General features: G+C 43.9%; 1 protein-coding gene across 4 annotated transcripts in view; it reads left to right on the top strand.

Annotated features, from left to right (window-relative positions):
* Positions 1-17,477, top strand: part of SMG6 (SMG6 nonsense mediated mRNA decay factor) — a 235,588-nt gene that overhangs the window by 63,721 nt on the left and 154,390 nt on the right. For all 4 annotated transcript variants that reach the window (XM_012448335.2, XM_012448334.3, XM_012448331.2 and 1 more), the window contains one exon: positions 4,882-5,027. In XM_012448335.2, coding sequence (XP_012303758.2) covers positions 4,882-5,027 — 146 coding nt within the window. The remainder of the gene's footprint in view (positions 1-4,881; positions 5,028-17,477) is intronic.

Here is a 17,477-nt window from a genome sequence, read left to right as displayed (position 1 = left end):
TTTTTGAGACGGAGTTTCACTCTTGTTACCCAGACTGGAGTGCAATGGCGCGATCTTGGCTCACCGCAACCTCCGGCTCCTGGGTTTGGGCAATTCTCCTGCCTCAGCCTCCTGAGTCTTGACTTTTATGGGATGACAGTAAGAGAAAATAGACTTATGTTGTAGCTGGAGAGATCTGGGTTAGGTGTAAGAAAATTTCACAGAAGGGAAGATGTTTGAGAATTTTCTTTTGGAGGCCTTTAAAAATGAATAGATTATGTATGTCACTTGTCTGAGGTGGTTTACTGTGTTCCACGTTATTTTTCAGGATCTCTTTTATTCCTGCACATAACATATTCTGTTGTCAAAAAGGCAGAGCCAGCCCAATTTCACCTTCATAAAAAATGACTCAGGGTTAAGGAAAATGTATGTCAGTTCTATGCGCTTCATTCCTCTTAATCTGTCCTGAAGGTGAAAGAAAATTGAGCCTGATATTTATTCTGGAAGGCAGAAACAGAAATAACATTTCTATTGTGGGGGAAAAGAGTATAGAAGTCTGTAAGACTAGGAAAGCAATGAGCCCAAGCCACACACAACATCGTGGACTGTTGCCTAATGACCAAGAAGATGTGAAATGTGGGCGGTGTTGAAAACGAATTAAGAGTGAGGAGATTGTAATGGGAGCAGCTGAAGGCACATCACTCTCCAGCCTGCCTTTCAGAAAAGCCCCTCCACTGCTTCCAGGCACGGTCTGCTCTGTGCCTGGTGCTCCACGTTGCATCAGCAGAGACTCGAATGCCTACTGTGTGCAGGATCAGTCTTCTTCATTCCCAGCACTAGCTGGCAAGAGGCTCAGAGCTTTAGAGGAAATCTTCACCGCCAGAAAGAGTTTTTCGCCACTTACTAGTTACAAGATCTCGAGAGTAAATAAGTCAGAGCTGCTGTGGGCTTCAGCTAACCTTATCAGTGGTTAACAGAGATGATCCCGAGGTCCATTCCAGTCCTTACGTTCTGTAGCACTATGATTTGTTTTTTTTTCTCATTTCCACCCTGTCACATGGCTTCGTTCTTTGGTTTTGTTCTTTTGCTCCTGGGTTGTCCCTATCTTGCTCGGTTTTTAAAAATTAAGAGGTTGGGGAAAATTAACCTGGATTGTTTTCTGCAGAGAAGATTGTCTAGCCCAGCTGTGCCCCTCAGCATCTGAAGGGTTGAGTCCTGGTCAGTTAGTCACTGTCTGAGTCAGTCCCGGATCTGGGTCCTGGTGTTGTCTGAAAGATTAGTTTCTTGAAACTGCCATTCAAATGAGACAAGGTGTCTCTTCACTTCACAAGGCAGCCACTTTAGTCAGTGAAACACATATCCTGAAAACGATGATATCTTCTGAGGTTTTAAAGGATAGGGACAGAGTCATCTCAGACTCAGGGAAAGGAATCAGTCGGGTGCCATATGGCTTCTGACAGACACTTTTCCTGGTGAGAGGCAGATCAGACCTGCACTCAGACTCCGCTGAGAGAGGTTAGGAAGCTGGCAGTCTGTAGGCTCTGAATTTGCGACAAGTAGAATGCTTTTACTTCGTATTATTTCCTTGATCACAGTTACCACTTTAGTTTTTACTTGCTTGCTTAGTCACGCTATTTACATAGCTTCAAAGTTCTTGGAATTCAAAGACTGATATATTTATTTTGTACTTTGAATTTTAAAAAATATAATGTTTGTGTCTGATTCATTTTTTAAATTAACAAATGTTCTTAAATACAAAAGTAAGATGTATTCATTATGGAAGAAGTATTTTTTTTACTTTACAGTGCTATTTGTAAAATATTTAGAAAACTCAGCAAAGAAGAACAAATAAAAAATTACCCATATTCCTACTACGTAGGGATAACTTCACCGTTAAAATTTGGTAGAGTATATTTTTCAATTTTTTCTACATATCACATACACTTTTTAAAATTGCTTGAAAACTATTTTCATTTAATATATTTTGAAGTTTCTTTCATGTGATTAAGAAATGTAATACAACTTAAAAAAGTAGTATTCAATTGTATGCTTGCTCCATCTTAATCATCTGCTATTGGGCATTTTAGGTTGCTTCCAATTTTTGGTGATTATAAATGACTACTTTTTGTAAGTTTTCTCTGTTGCTTCTCTTCCTACTTTATTGCTGCTGCGACTGCTGTTTTTTCTTGGCTGAAATTTTATAATTATTACATAAGTATTATCCAGAAATCCTCATAAAAGTATAACATTAAAACTAAGACTAAAATTTTTTTTAACTCTCCCCAACCCCTGTGCCCTCCAAAGAGATAGTACTAGACATCAGGGTGTGTATTCTTCTAGACCTTTTCACTGCATCTACCTACATACTTACATATGTGACCATTGCTAAGTATAATTTTCTGTCTGTAATGCGGGATGAAGCAAAGATTGTTTTTCAAGGAGAAAGACATAAAACTACTTACAGGTAGTTTGAGGCCAGATTTAGACAGCATTTTGGTTACAAAACTGGGAACCCGAAACCTACTGAGCCCTGAGGAGGACTCCTCTGTCTACACCTCCCATGGTTGCTGCTGAACAAGGCTGGGTTTGCATGAATAGTTCCACCTTCCCTCGCATCTCACATTTGAAGTTACTGTAACGTATCCTCTGGATTCAGTTTTTTCTTTTGTTTTAATCATGTTGAATTAGTTAAAAAGTAAAGGGATAATTAAAAAAAAAAAACTTATTAGAGAAAGGAAATGTGGACATTTGACCTGTGCTCGTTCAAGACTTCAGTCTGACCCGGAGAGTGTTAATGGATCTGTTTCAGTTCCTACCCCAGGGAAGAGGCTTCCTCAGACACAGCTTCGAAACAAAACTGTCCCACGTGATACTGCTGTCCTGTCGTTCTGTGCTGGCTCTCTACTGCCTTTCAACACGGAGACACATGGCTCTGAAACTTGCCCAGCATGACTGCTTTTCAAGCAGAGTGAACGCTGCTATTCTCGTAATGAGAAGTGCTAGCCCCCCCTCCCCACCTCTGACCAGAAAGAGTACTGCACAGTGTCAGGATTTCAAATGAAACCTTTGTTACAGCCCATGGGGAAAAATGGATGCAGTCCAGGCCCAAACATATCACTCTCTGCCATTCCACATCTACCAAGAGTTTTAACGACTCTGAAACTTTTTAAAGAAAAAAAGAGTTTTGTTTTGTTTTGGAGGGGTGGGTACTTGAAATGGCATGTGGAGAAAAAAAGCAAATGCATGGCATCTTTTGTGCCAACGAAAATGAGGACAGCTCAGCAGAGAAGGAACTGGAATGTAAACTGTAATTGACCCATAACTGTGGCACGACTTCTGGGCACCAGGGGGTCAGTAATAGGAGTTGCCATCCAAGAGCAAGGAATGAAGATAGCCAAAATTCCAGAAAACCTGGAGTTTTCTAATCTGGGGAGGGTGCTACTCAATGGGGAAGGGCCGGGGTGGGTGAAGCTAGAAGCACCTTCCTCTAGAACTTTAAACTGTTTTGTATCTTTCGAGAAGGATTACCTTCCTTTTGGCTTTTCAGAAGCTACTTATTAATCCAACCTGGAGCTGTTGCCCCAATCCCCGAAGTATGCCACAAGCAGTTTGTTTCTTTGGGGACTGGGGGGCATGGTGCAAAATACTATGCTGACCACGAATTGTTCGGCATAGCCCTAAGGCCTATGTGCCTGGTTACTCTCTCTAGCACCAAGCTTGAACTTGCTTTTTATTTCTGAAGACTTCAGCTATGGTTTGTTTCTTTTGCCAAAGAAGCTCCAGGCATGCACCACTGTTTGGGATCCAGTGGCCACATTTGGCAAGCAATGGTTTGAATGACCTCTCCTTAGGAGCCCTAGGTCACTGGCTAGATTTCTGCCTCCCTGCATTACAGCCTCTTCCTGTATTGGGAGTGGCAGTTGGCCAGGGCATTATATTTCCACTGGCCTGAAAACATACAGACCCCTATGAGCACAGGCTTGCAAGAGGGAGGAGGATGACAGTGCAGGAAGAACTGAGACAGATCATTTTGGACCCTAGGTCTAGGTGTTCTTCAAGGGGAAATTTGGGATCCTTAGGTGGAATAGTCAGTGTGACAGTACCTCAGAAGACAACAGCAGAACTTGGTCTGGTTACCTAAAGTAAACCCAGAGTAAAAAGTGGCTCACACCTGTAATCCCATCACTTTGGGAGGCTGAGGCGGGCAGATCACTTGAGTTCAGGAGTTCAAGACCAGCCTGGCCAATGTGTGAAACCCCATCTCTACTAAAAATACAAAAATTAGCCAGGTGTGGTGGCACGTGTCTGTAGATCCAGCTACTCATGAGGCTGAGGCAGGAGAATCACTTAAACCTGGGAGGCAGAGGTTGCAGTGAGCCGAGATCACGCTGTCACATTCCAGCCTGGGTGTAAAGAGTGAAACTTTGTCTCAAAAAAAAAATTTTTTTTTTTTAGAATCATGTTACTTTTTTAATTGAATTCAATTTCATACCAGAGAGTTTGGGGACTACATAGGTTTTAGGAAATTTGTTGAGTATTTAGAAAAGCCGATGGTTTCAGAGAGAAACTTTGATATCAGCTTGAATGCAGTTATTGCCAGGGGTGAGGAAATAGCATACCAAAACATAATAACTCATAGTGATTTATCCCTAGCTTGACTTGTTTTCATCTCTGAACCCTGAAAACTCCTTTATCTCGAATTTGTTCAAAATTACAGGATATCGGGAAGGTTTGTGAAAGTAGCAAAGTCGTAGGCTGTAGTTGTCTGTGTGTGTGTGTGCGTGCACGTGCGCGCGTGTGTGTGTGTGTGTGTGTGTGAGAGAGAGAGAGAGAGAGAGAGAGACAGAGAGAGGAGAGAGGAGGAGAGAGGTGCCTCACTGATGCTGTTTGCTATATCTGCAGGATGGAGACGTTCCCTGCAGTGGCTGAGAAGGTCCTCAGGGAGTTCCAGGTGCTGCTGCAGCACAGTCCCTCTCCCATTGGAAGTACCCGCATGCTACAGCTTATGACCATCAATATGTTTGCTGTACACAACTCCCAGCTGAAAGGTAAGGAATGTTTAGTTTCTTCATTGAAATACAGACAGATAGTGATTAATGTAGCTTGTTTCTTGTGTTACATACGACTATCCCTACCCCTGCTACCCTAGAACACACACACCCTACCCTTCCTAGCATTGCCTCAGAGACTTAGTTTACTTTGAAATCTATATGACTCTCTAGTGCTTGGGTGGGATGGAAGGTGGGAATCATGGGTATAGAGCTTAATTTGCAAATGCAGAGATGCTGTTGCACATCTGGCCATGCTAAAGGCAGCAGCAAGGCCTCTTGAAGGCTGCAGACCCAGAGCCTCTCCCAAGGGAGAGGCATTGCTGAGATGTTTCATTGCAGAGACCATACGCTTGGCAGGGATTGGGAATAGCTGTTTCTGGACTCATGTACCCTGTTTGTTCAATATGGAAAAGTCTAGTTCCCTATGGGATATCCCTAGTGGGAGCCTGCCAGGGAGTAAGAACAGAGAATTCGTGAGCTTTGGTGACTCAAATCTGGAAGCACAAAAACCACCAGGCCCAGAATTTGGCTCGTATACCAGTGTGCATTCTCAAATGTTTTTCTGAACATTTTGAGATTTTTTGATAGGGGTCGGGTGGGTGTGGAAGTAGAGGGGAGAAGGGCAGATTGGCAGGGTTTTAAATGCTCTGAGACCAGGTCAGGGTCAAAGGAGGTTACCAGGATCCCTTCCCTTCTTTTCACATAGGTAGGGATGATATGGTGTGATTGATGGAATTATGTAGCACAGGGATGACATGATTTTCTGTGTTTGTTTGCAAGGGTGATTTGTTCCATGCTGCCAGGGAATCATTTCAGAACGCTGACAGAGAGTGTTTGCTCTCAGGGCAAGAAATGCCAGGAAGTGGCAATTGCCCCATAGAGACTTTGCTGTAAAACAGATCTGGTGTTTCTTGACAGAGCACCGCTGGGTCTCTTGTTGCCCCTTTTCTTAGCACTTTCTCTCAATGTGAAGTTGATTTCTTTCCCTCCCCGTTTTTACTCAAGGGTTATGCTTCACTTGCTTTTGGTGGGGGAGTTTCTTTCCTGATGAGTGAGGATGCCACATTTGACCTTGAAATGTGGGTTTTTCTGGACTAGGCAAGGTCCTATCCTAGTCTGTCCGTCTTCTCAGTCACATCTGACTCCTAGAGAATTTCCTCCTCTTGTGCTGCCTGCTACAGCATTTAGAATTCCCAGCAGAAAGCAAGATGCAGGGGCTCAGATGCCTTTTTGAACTTGGCTAATTATTCCTGAGATGGCTATTTGGGTAAATGGCTCTGAGGAAGCATCAAGTCCTAGGTGGCAGCACTGGTTTCCAGGGAGAAGAAAACAAAGTTCGTAAAGTGCTATGCTGGTGAGGTTGTGAGGTCTAAAGGGGAGGGACATTCTGCTACCATGTAGGAGCCCACTTGACTCTGGAAATGGGCCCTCCCGAGGTGCCCTCCTATTCATTTTCCTATCTCCCACTAAAAACAACCCGCAGAGTTCAGTGAGCTGCCTGTCACAGAGCTGCAGCCCCAGCCAAGACATTGTTCCAGCATCAAATGACCTGTGGCTTCTTCAGGTGTGAATGTAGAGGACCTGCAGTCCTTGCCTGGGAAGCATCTGTTTTCAGCAGCTTCTGTTCCATGGAAAGGAACACCTTGGCCTTTTAGGAGGCCACCAGTGAGTCATTTTCTTGTAGCTGTTGTTAAGTAAAGGTTAAGAAAATAAGGGTAGGCTGGGCACGGTGGCTCACGCCTGTAATGCCAGCACTTTGGGAGGCCGAGGCAGGTGGGTCACGAGGTCAGGAGGTCAAGACCAGCCTGGCTAACATAGGGAAACCCCGTCTCTACTAAAAATACAAAAATGAGCTGGGCATGGTGGTGGACACCTGTAATCCCAGCTTCTCGGAGAGGCTGAGGCAGGAAAATTGCTTGAACCTGGGAGGTGGAGGTTGCAGTGAGTCGAGACTGCAAACTACACTCCAGGCTGGGCAGCAGAGTGAGACTCCATCTCGGAAAAAAAAATTAAGAATTAAAAATAAAAAAAGGAAATATAGGTAAAAGGAAGGTACGATGGCAAGTACAGAGAAAGAAATAGGTCGTTCCTCCATTTGAGACCAAGGTACTTTTTCTAGGACCCTTCCATGGTGGGTCATAATGAAGACCCTCTAGCCAGGAGAGACATATAAAAATAAAGCGTATACTTGAGGCCCCACTTTTCGTTACTGGCAGCCTTTTCCTGACCCTCGATGTCACCTTGATGAGGCAATTGGGGCCAAGAAGAGTGTGAGTTGAGATGGTCAGAGCTCCAAGGGTGTTTCAAGGAAAAACGGTCCAGGCCACAGGATATAACACCCAGCGAGGATAGAAGGCTCTGTGGATGTGCTGCCAAGTACCCAGTGTGCAGCTGAGGCGGCCATCCAGACCCCACTGTGTGGGCTGCCATTGGGAGAGGGGCGAGCAGAGCGCTCAGCAGGGCTGGCTGGTGGGAAGATGCACTTTTCCATTTCCCAGCACATGAGTCATCGTCTTTGGTCCCCTGTGCTGTGCTGCGCTTGCCTGGACAGTGGCAAGAAGGGGGTGTTGTGGCTGAGTAGCAGCATCTGTGCCGGGGGTGGGGAAGAAAGGGGGCTGGGGAGAGGGTAAAGATTTAAATCCTTCACTAATCAGCAGCAGTTTGAATCACATTTTTATGAGTAAGGAAGTGATAAATCAACTCCGTGTGTTCAACCCCCAAGTCCCGTCAGCCAGTGCCCTTCTAAAGGTTCCTCCCCTGGCCAGTCTGCATGCTGTCGGAGTTGCCACCCACCCTCAAGGGCCCTGGCTGCCTGAAACCAGAAAGCAAGGGCCCGATGCTGCATTGCCCTCCCAGGTGCTGGGGTCTGTGGCGAATTGGCAGGCACTGCAAGTTGCAGAACATCTGGGCCATCATTTTTCTTTCTATTCCTTCCTGGACATGTCCTTCTGGGTGGGTGTTTGCAATGTCAGTTTCTGGACTCTGTGGAGGAGGAGCATTCCAGCCTGAAGAGGAAGTGATCTTATGGCCCACCAGGCAGTTTAGATCCTCGCAGTCCCTACCTGAGTCTTCCCTGTAGATGCGCAGTATGATTTGGAGATCCACAGGGGAGCAGAATCCTTTCTTTAAAAGTGTGTCCTTTGCTGATGCCTCTAATGCTATCATGAATCATTCATTTTTTGTGTGTTCAGTGCTACCCTTGTATAACTATCTTCTTTTCACAATATCAGTAATCCAGGATGGAAATCATTTTGTTACTAACATTTCAGCATGATTACTTTTCAAATGCGTATAAAAGCTTTGGACACTGCAGAAGGCAAAATGAAAGGAAAAGTTTAGATGGTGGTGAGAGAATGACATCTTTCCCTTTTCCTAGATTATGGTTTTCCCAGGAGCCAACTCCACTCATGGAGGCAGAGAATGTGAGGCCAGATTTGTCCCCCTTCCTATAGGGGGAAATAAGTTGAGTAATGCCACATTATTTAGCCAACTAAACTTTCCAGTTTCAGCAGTGATCTTAAAACTCATGGATTCATGGGTGTTGGTGGAGAGACTTTTATCTCCTCTCAGATGGGCCCTATGCAGAATCCTGTGTCAGTGGGACTACAGAGTCTAGAATCCTAATACTGTACACTGAGGTAGTCAGGGTAGAGAAATTTGAGGGATGGGACAAGGGATGTTTGAGGGCCTTAGCATGGGGCTTGGTATTTTACTAGGCCCTCAGTAAGTATTTGCTGTGTGCATGGGTGAGGAAGGCCACAGTTCTGGAAGGCCAGCTGTCACTGAGCAGTGTGTTCCTTACCTGGCCCAGGTCCAGAACTGGTGGTGAGATAGGTGGTTCCCAGAGTGATGTCGTCACTGGTAATCTCTCTAAGGCATTCCTGAGCCTGAAGGGAGGAAGGGCTTTCTCCACATGCTTGAGTATTTCACACTTCAGTAGTCACCTAATTGGTTGAAGTGATGCCGGAGGGTGACCTATTCATCTGAACCACAAGTACTCCAAGAATTTTAATTTTTTAAATATTCTGTCATTTAAGGAAATAAAACTCTAGTTCCTCGAAGAGGAAAAATTGAAGCAGCATTGTGGTAGGGGAGCACTGAAACCCCATTGCATCCCCCATCTGTGCCCAATTTGCTCCAATATGGCCTTTTTTTTTCTTCCTTCATTTTCTCTCCCCCTCTTATTCTCTCTTTTTCAAAAATGTTTTATAATTTCTGGAATCAAAACCATCTCAGGCACACACTGTTTTATTTTACTGTATTATTGGATTATACTGCGTATAAATCACTGGATGTTACTCATTGGCCACCGCTGGAATAACTTCCCTTTTCTGTGCCCTGGCCCCCTCTTTTTTGTGCTCTTCTTTACCAGTTTCATAGCACATACATCCATTTCAGCTGTGCAGAGAGGCCCTGGTGGCAGCAAGAGGGCACCCAAGAGACACTTCTTGCATGTGCCATTGGTATCACCTGCTCTTACAGAATATTCGGGAGCTGGGATTGAGATAGAATCTGACTGGCATTGCTTTCATTATGATTTATGCTTGCTTTTTTGGGGGGTGGGGACGAAGTCTTGTTCTGTCGCCCAGGCTATAGTGCGTTGGCGCAATCTTGGCTCACTGCAACCTCTGCCTCCCGGATTCAAGCAATTCTCTTGCCCTAGCCTCCTGAGTAGCTGGGATCACAGGCGCCCACCACCACGCCTGACTAATTTTTGTATTTTTAGTAGAGACAGGGTTTCACCACGTTGGCCAGGCTGGTCTCGAACTCCTGACTTCATGGTCTGCCTGCCTCGGCCTCCCAAAGTGCTGGGATTACAGGCATGAGCCACCGTACCCAGCCTTATGCTTTCTTTTAATGATGTTAGTAATCCTGAGTTACAGGTAGAGGGAGTGTCACAGGTGGGTCTCCAGAGGGCTAAAGAGCAAGCTGCAGCTGTCTATATGGGACTGACAGCTTAAATATGTAGGTGGGGGATGTTTCATGCCATTGTTGTGATGCAAGGTGACTCTAGTTGAATGTCCTTCACAACCAACATGTCCTTGTCTTCCAGCATGCAACAGTCTTAGAGACCTTCAGAAGAGCAGCTTTCTCCCCTGTGGTGATTCACTTCTGTCGTGAGTCTCTTCCCCAAGCAGAATGTATGACGTGCCTAATCCTCTGCTTGTCAGAACAGTTGTACAGGAAATCCACCTTTCACAAGGGGTTAGGCTTGAGTTAGCTGTGTAAACTGTCCCTCTCATTCCTTCTCCTGTATCTCCGGTGGTAGAAACCTTTGAGCTTTTTCTCTACAAGGAGCCATGGGTAGATTTCTCTAGGTAAATCAGTGCCACCCGACCTTCAGGAGGCTCAGTTTAGAGTAAATGAACAGAGCCAGCCTGAGCAAGGAGTTTTGTGAGAAGTAGATTCAAAGTAGAAGTGGATTCAAAGGTCAGAATAGGTTACGCTTTGGAAGGCAGGCTAGAGGAGGAGGTGTCCTTCAGCTCTGCCCTCTCTCCCTGTGGGGGAGATAGAACTCTCAACAGGCCGCTTGGTGCAGACTGCTCTAGGCAATCTCTGCCTGTGGATCTGCCTGTAGTTCCCTGAAAAAGAAGTTAAAGAAGTGAGAGTGTCAAGGGACCCACCTGTCTTTCCACTTCTGGGTTCCAGGGTCCTCATTTTCCTTAAGGCTGGAGAAGGAGAAATGGGAAAAGCCAAAGAAATGAGAAAATTGTCAAATCAATAAAATTAAGCCTCTTACCATTATCAGTTGAAGAAATGTTCTGTTTTTTGCCCCAAGATAACAAGTGGTTTGGTGTCCTTGGCTGCTTTGGTGTGGAGTGCAGAAATGCAATATCCCATGTTGCCCAGTGGTTAATGTGAGCTATATGTTTCGTTTCTGTTGCCATTTTAGAGCTTCTCAATTTTATTGCTTGTGGTTTTCTTTTTCTTTTTTCTTTTTTCATCCCCAGCATGGACTTATTCTGAAGGAGAAACATTATTTGGCAGCAGGACACTTTTTTTTTCTTTTTTCTGAGACGGAGTCTCACTCTGTGGCCCACGCTGGAGTGCAGTGGCGCAGTCTCGACTCACTGCAACCTCTGCCTCCCAGATTCAAGGATTCTAGTGCTTCAGCCTCCCGAGTAGCTGGGATTACAGGCATGGGCCACCACACCTGGCTAATTTTTGTATTTTTAATAGAGACAGGGTTTTGCCACTTTGGCCAGGCTGGTCTCGAATTCCCGACCTCACGCGATCCGCCTGCCTCAGCCTCTCAAAGTGCTGGGATTATAGGCATGAGCCGCCGTGCCCAGCCTGGCATCAGGATTTTCAGCTACCTTTTCAGAGCTCTTTTGAAGTTTTCTAAATGTATAGCTTGGGTGTGGGGGTGGGGCTCAGGCCAGATACGTACTGTGTGCTGAATTCACAGAGAAAGTAGGTATGTTCTGGGGGGATGATTGGGGGTTGGAAGTGTTGTACTTTGGACCCTGACCAAGTAAATGACAATCTGAGGAAGAATTGTAGTTTTCAGAGGGCATGACCAGTAATCACAACCACAGCAATGACTCTGTGCTAATACACGATGACACTTTCTAGTCACTACATGCGTGTTTTCCTATGATTCTCTTGTCAGCCCTGTGAGACAGGTGGGACAGTATTTTGTGTCCTATTTCATAGATGAGGAAAAACGTGTCAGAAGGGTTAAATAGGGCTGCGCAGCTAGTCATTTATACACAGGTGTCAAGTGTCCACCCTTTAATATCAGGAAACATGGAAGCTTCTCTGGGCAGCTAGACAGTGCAAGGAATTTTTCCCCCAATCCGAGCAGTGTGTTCTCTGATGAAGAAAGTGATTTGTGAATCTGATCTGAGACAGGAAGAGGAACCGGAGTGAAGGTAAAAGAGTTGGGATGAGTCAGAATTCTCCTGAGTGGCATGAGAGTCGGGTGGGGCTATAATAAATAAGCTAGCAGAAGGTTGTGGTTTGGGCAACTCAGGGCTGTCTGGGGTCCATGTTATACTATTGTCATGGGTAGAGGGAAACCTCCCTCTCCAAACGGAAAGCATAGTTCATGACTAGTTGGTAGAAGTGTTGAGTCTTTCTCTTGGTTTAGAATACATAGTGTATCCGAGTGTCTTTAAGTGTCTCTTAGAAAGGGGGTGGGGGGGCTTTTTAAGGAACATTGTTTCTTATTTTCACCATCAACTCTAGTATCCCTATTGTTTCAGAAAAGAGGCTTTTCACATGCTATTCTTAGAAGAGACGGTGCTTTCTATGTGACCTGCCGGGGTGGTAGATATGTCATTGATACAGAAAAGAGTAAGAGAGTATAAAACATTTGAAAGAAGGATAAAGTAAATGCACATGTAACTACAGCTCAGGTTAAGAGGTAGAATGTTGTCAGTACCTCAGATGTTCCCTGTGTACTTGATCTCTGTATAGCTGTAGTTACCTTCCCAACAGTACTTGATCTCTGTATAGCTGTAGTTACCAAGTAACATCCAGTTACTTGTTGATGAACATTTGGGTTGTTCCTATCATCTTGACCTGCGAATTCATTTCCTTGCTTTTCTTTGTAGTGTTATCATTGAGTGTGTGTGTGTACACACACACACACACACACACACACACCTCTATATACACACTGTGTATGTGTGTGTGTGTGTGTGTGTGTGTGTATATATATATATATATATATATATATATATATATATATGGGGCCAGGCATGGTGACTTGAGCCTTTAATCCCAGCACTTTGGGAGGCCACACGGGCAGATCACTTAAGGCCACATGTTCAAGACCAGCATGGTCAAGGTGGGGAAACCTCATCTCCACTAAAAATACAAAAACTAGGCCAGGCGTGGTGGCTCACACCTGTTATCCCAGCACTTTGGGAGACCGAGGCGGGTGGATCATGAGGTCAGGAGTTCACAACCAGCCTGGCCAAGATGATGAAACCCCGTCTCTACTAACAATGCAAAAATTAGCCAGATGCAGTGGCAGGTGCCTGTAATCCCATCTACTTGGGAAGCTGAGGCAGGAGAATTGCTTGAACCCCGGGGGCGGGTTGGGGAGGCAGTGTGGAGGTTGCAGTGAGCCACCATTGAGCCACTGCACTCCAGTCTGGGTGACAGAGTGAGACTCCATCTCAAAAACAAACAAACAAACATTAGCCGGGTGTGGTGGCACACGCCTGAAATCCCAGCTACTCAAGAGCCTGAGGCACAAGAATTGACTGAACCCAGGAGGTGGAGGTTACGGTTAGCTGAGATCACGCTACTGTACTCTAGCCTGAGTGACAAAAAATCAAAATGAAACAAAGCATGTAATTTTGTTTTGCTTGCATATAGATGGAATCGTGCTCATCGTACTACTTACATTCTTTTCTCTCTGGTTTATTTTGTTCCATGTTTGCAAGTTCTGTCCATGTCGATGTGTGTGGTTGTTGTTCATTCATTTTCATTGCTGTAGTACTACATTTCATTCACTTTAGTTTTATCCATTCTTCTGCTGATGGGCATTTCAGTTGTTTTCTCTTTGGCACCATTGCAAGCATTGAGTCTGTTGATAGTTACTGCAGTTATTGGTACATTGGGATTTATATACATCATCCTATTTTTTAACATGAATTTTATTGAAGTAAAGTTTACATACAATAAAACACACTCATTTTAAGCATGCACTTCGGGCAGTTTGATGAATTTACATGCCCAGTAACTCTTCATCATAATCACGACAGAGAACATTTCCATCAGCCCCAGAAGTTCTCTTTGTGCCCATACCAGTTGGTTCCCATGCCACCCGTTGCCCTAGGCAATGGCTTATCTGCTTTCTGTCACTATATGTTAGATTTGTCTTTTCTAGAGTTTCATATAAATGGAATCCTAAGAGTGTATACTCTTTGTATCTGACTAATGTCTGACCTCTTTAGCTCGGCATAATCATTTTTAGATTTATTCCTATTGTTCCATGTGTCAGCATTTCACTCCCTTTTATTACTGAGGAGTATGGATATTCTGTAGTTTTGTTTATCCAGTTACTTGTTGATGAACATTTGGGTTGTTCCTAGTTTTTGGCTGTTATGAATAAAGCTGCCATGAACATTTATATGCAGGTATTTTGTGGACATGTTTTCATTTCTCCTGTGTAAGTACCTAGGAATAGACTTGCTGGATCATATGGCAAGTGTGTCTTTAACTCTGTTAAGCTGCTAAACCGTTTTCTAGAGTGGTTGGACCATTTTATATTCCCTCTAGCAATGAGAGTTCCACTTTCTTTACATCCTTGTCAGCATTTGGCATTGTCATTTAAAAAGCTTTTTAGTTACTCTAGTGAATGTGCAGTGCTATTTCATTTTGATTTGTGTTTCTCTAATAACTAAGGATGAGTGACTTTTCATGTGTTTCTTTGCCATTTGTATTTCTTTTGCCCACTTCCTTTTTTTTGCAAGTTCTGTCCATGTCGATGTGTGTGGTTGTTGTTCATTCATTTTCATTGCTGTAGTACTACATTTCATTCACTTTAGTTTTATCCATTCTTCTGCTGATGGGCATTTCAGTTGTTTTCTCTTTGGCACCATTGCAAGCATTGAGTCTGTTGATAGTCTCTTTGTGCCCATAGTGTTAACATCATCAATGGGGCATATTTAATGGAAATTAAATATGCAGAACAGTAGAGGAAAAGAAATAATAAACACACGCACATTAAGTAAATTATCTAGTATTTAGAAAGTAAATCAAAGAATAGGAAGATAAAGAGTACAGGTTTGGAGTAGAGTACAGTAGCGTCAAACAGGGTGGTTGGGGCAGGTCTCACGGAGGTAACATTAAGCAAAGCCTTACAGGAGATGAAGTGAATTCACCAGGCGGATGGCTGGACGCAGAACATTCCAAACAGAGAAAAGGCTAATGCAAAAGGCCAAAGGAAGAAGAGTCCCCAGCTTAGCAGAGCACAGGCTGCCACACAGGCTGGAGTATAGTGGCGTGATCCCCGCTCACCTCACTGCAACCTCCACCTTCTGGGTTCAAGCGATTCTCTTGCCTCAGCCTCCCGAGTAACTGGGACTACAGGTGCATGCCAGCACACCCAGATAATTTTTTCATTTTTTAGTAGAGATAGGGTCTCACCATGTTGGCCAGGCTGGTCTTGAACTCCTGACCTCAGGGATCTACCACTTGGCCTCCCAAAGTGCTAGAATTACTGATGTGAGCCCAGTCCCACTTGCTTTTTCCCTTTTTTTTTTTTTAGATGGGATTTCACTCTTGTTGCCCAGGCTGGAGTGCAATGGCATGATCTTGGCTCACCGCAACCTCTGCCTCCTGGGTTCAAGTGATTCTCCTGCCTCAGCCTCCCGAGTAGCTGGGTTACAGGCGCCCACCACCACACCCGGCTAATTTTTGTATTTTTAGTAGAGACAGGGTTTTACCATGTTGGGCAGGATGGTCTTGAGCTCTTAACCTCGTGATCCATCCGCCTTGGCCTCCCAAAGTGCTGGGATTATAGGCATGAGCCACTGCCCCCGACTGTTTGTTTTTTTAATTATTATTTTGACAGCAAATATTTGTTTAAACTAAGCTATATTTTATGAGACAGAGTCTTACTCTGTCACCCAGGCTGGAGTGCAGTGGTGCAATCTTGGCTTACTGCAATCTCCGCCTCCCAGGTTCAGACAATTCTTGTGCCTCAGCCTCCCGAGTAGCTAGGATTACAAGGGCACACCACCATACCCAGCTAATTTTTTTTTTTTTTTTTTTGGTATTTTTAGTAGAAACAGGGTTCACCATGTTGACCAGGTTGGTTGAACTCCTGACCTCAAGTGATCCACCCACCTGGGCCTCCCAAAGTGCTGGGATTATAGGTGTGAGCCACCACACCCAGCCTAAACTCACTGGTATATTTACTGTCATATTCATTTTTGCATTTCAGATCCTCTATCTGGGATCATTTTCTTTCTGCCTGAACTATATTATTTAGAATGTATTTAGTGAGGTTCTTTTAATAGCAAATTTTCTTTGTTTTTTTAAAATTTGTCTGAAACTGTTTTATTTTACCCTTATTCCAGTAATAAATTCTAGCCTAATAGTTACTTTTGTTCAGTTGGGCTTTCACTGTTGCTGATAGTCAGCTATCAGTTTTGCTTCTCTTTTGAAAGCAGTCTATCTTTTCTCTCTCTCTCTCTCTCTTTTTTTTTTTTTTTGAGACAGAGTCTCATTCTGTTGCCCAGGCTGAAGTGTAGTGGCATGATTGATCTTGGCTCACTGTAACCTCTGCCGCCCAGGTTCAAGCGATTCTCCTGCCTCAGCCTCCTGAGTAGCTGGGATTACAGGCACCTGCCACTATGCCTGGCTAATTTTTTGGTAGTTTTTAGTAGAGACGGGGTTTCACCATATTGACCAGGCTGGTCTCGAACTCCTGACCTCGTGATCCGCCCACCTTGGCCTCCCAAAGTGCTGGGATTACAGGCATGAGCCACTGTGCCTGGCCCTATCTTTTCTCTCTAGGTGCTTTCTAGATCTTTTTAAAATCTTTAGTGTTCAACAGTTTTGGTGATTTGTCTAGGTTTGGATTTTTTAAAATGTTTCCTCCTAGGTATTTGTTGGGCTTCATGTAACCTATGAAGTTTTTTTGTTTGTTTTTCTGTAAGTTTTGGAAAATTCTAAGTGTTCTTTTTTTAAAATACTGCATCCCCCTGTGCTTTCTCTTCTCCTTTTGTGACCCTGATGAGATATATGCCAGACATAGTTTTTGATGTCGCTTAAACCTTTCTTTGACATTTCTGACTCCCTTATTTTTGTGCTACATTCCAAATAATTTCCTTAACTGTCTTTCAGTTCATTGAACCTTTCCATAGCTTATCTAATCTTCCATTAAATATGCCCCATTGATGATGTTAATAAATTTTTAATTTCCGTATATATATGTTTATATGAAATCTGCTTTGACTTTCTTTACGATTTCTTATTTCCCAAACATACTTGTGAGCTTGTCTTTTATTTCTTTAAAATATATTAAACATGGCATTTTAGAGACTCTATAATCTGAAATGGTATATTTGGGGTGTAGCCTTGTGGGGGTCCTAGCTTTATGATAAAGATCTTAGCTGTGTCCATGAAACCTTGGAAACCAAACCTCATGTTCATCAGGTAGCAAGTGTTCTTAGGGTAAAGGCTGTTTGTAATGCCACACTTACTATCTAGTTTCCCATCTTTACTCAGTCTCTCACCAAAGGATTTTCTTTTATTTTAACAGCTCACGAGTGCTTTCCAGAAAGATTTTTTTTTTTTTTTCAGAATAATTAGCTGTTTCATTGGGAGAATGGATTTAGATATCCAGTCTGCCATATTACTAGAGGAAATGCTGGATTCCCTTGTTCCATCAGACTCACTCAAACTTTGTTTTTTTTTTTCTCTGCCTATGATGCCTGTGAACAGTGTGACTGGGTGTCTACATCCAGGGTGGCAAGGGCA

The sequence above is a fragment of the Aotus nancymaae genome, unplaced genomic scaffold (assembly GCF_030222135.1).
Source record: "Aotus nancymaae isolate 86718 unplaced genomic scaffold, 86718_ANA_hifiasm-v0.15.2.pri h1tg000018l, whole genome shotgun sequence".
Taxonomy (NCBI): domain Eukaryota; kingdom Metazoa; phylum Chordata; class Mammalia; order Primates; family Aotidae; genus Aotus; species Aotus nancymaae.
Note: the sequence above shows the minus strand (reverse complement) of the source record. Positions and strands in the feature narration are given on the sequence as shown.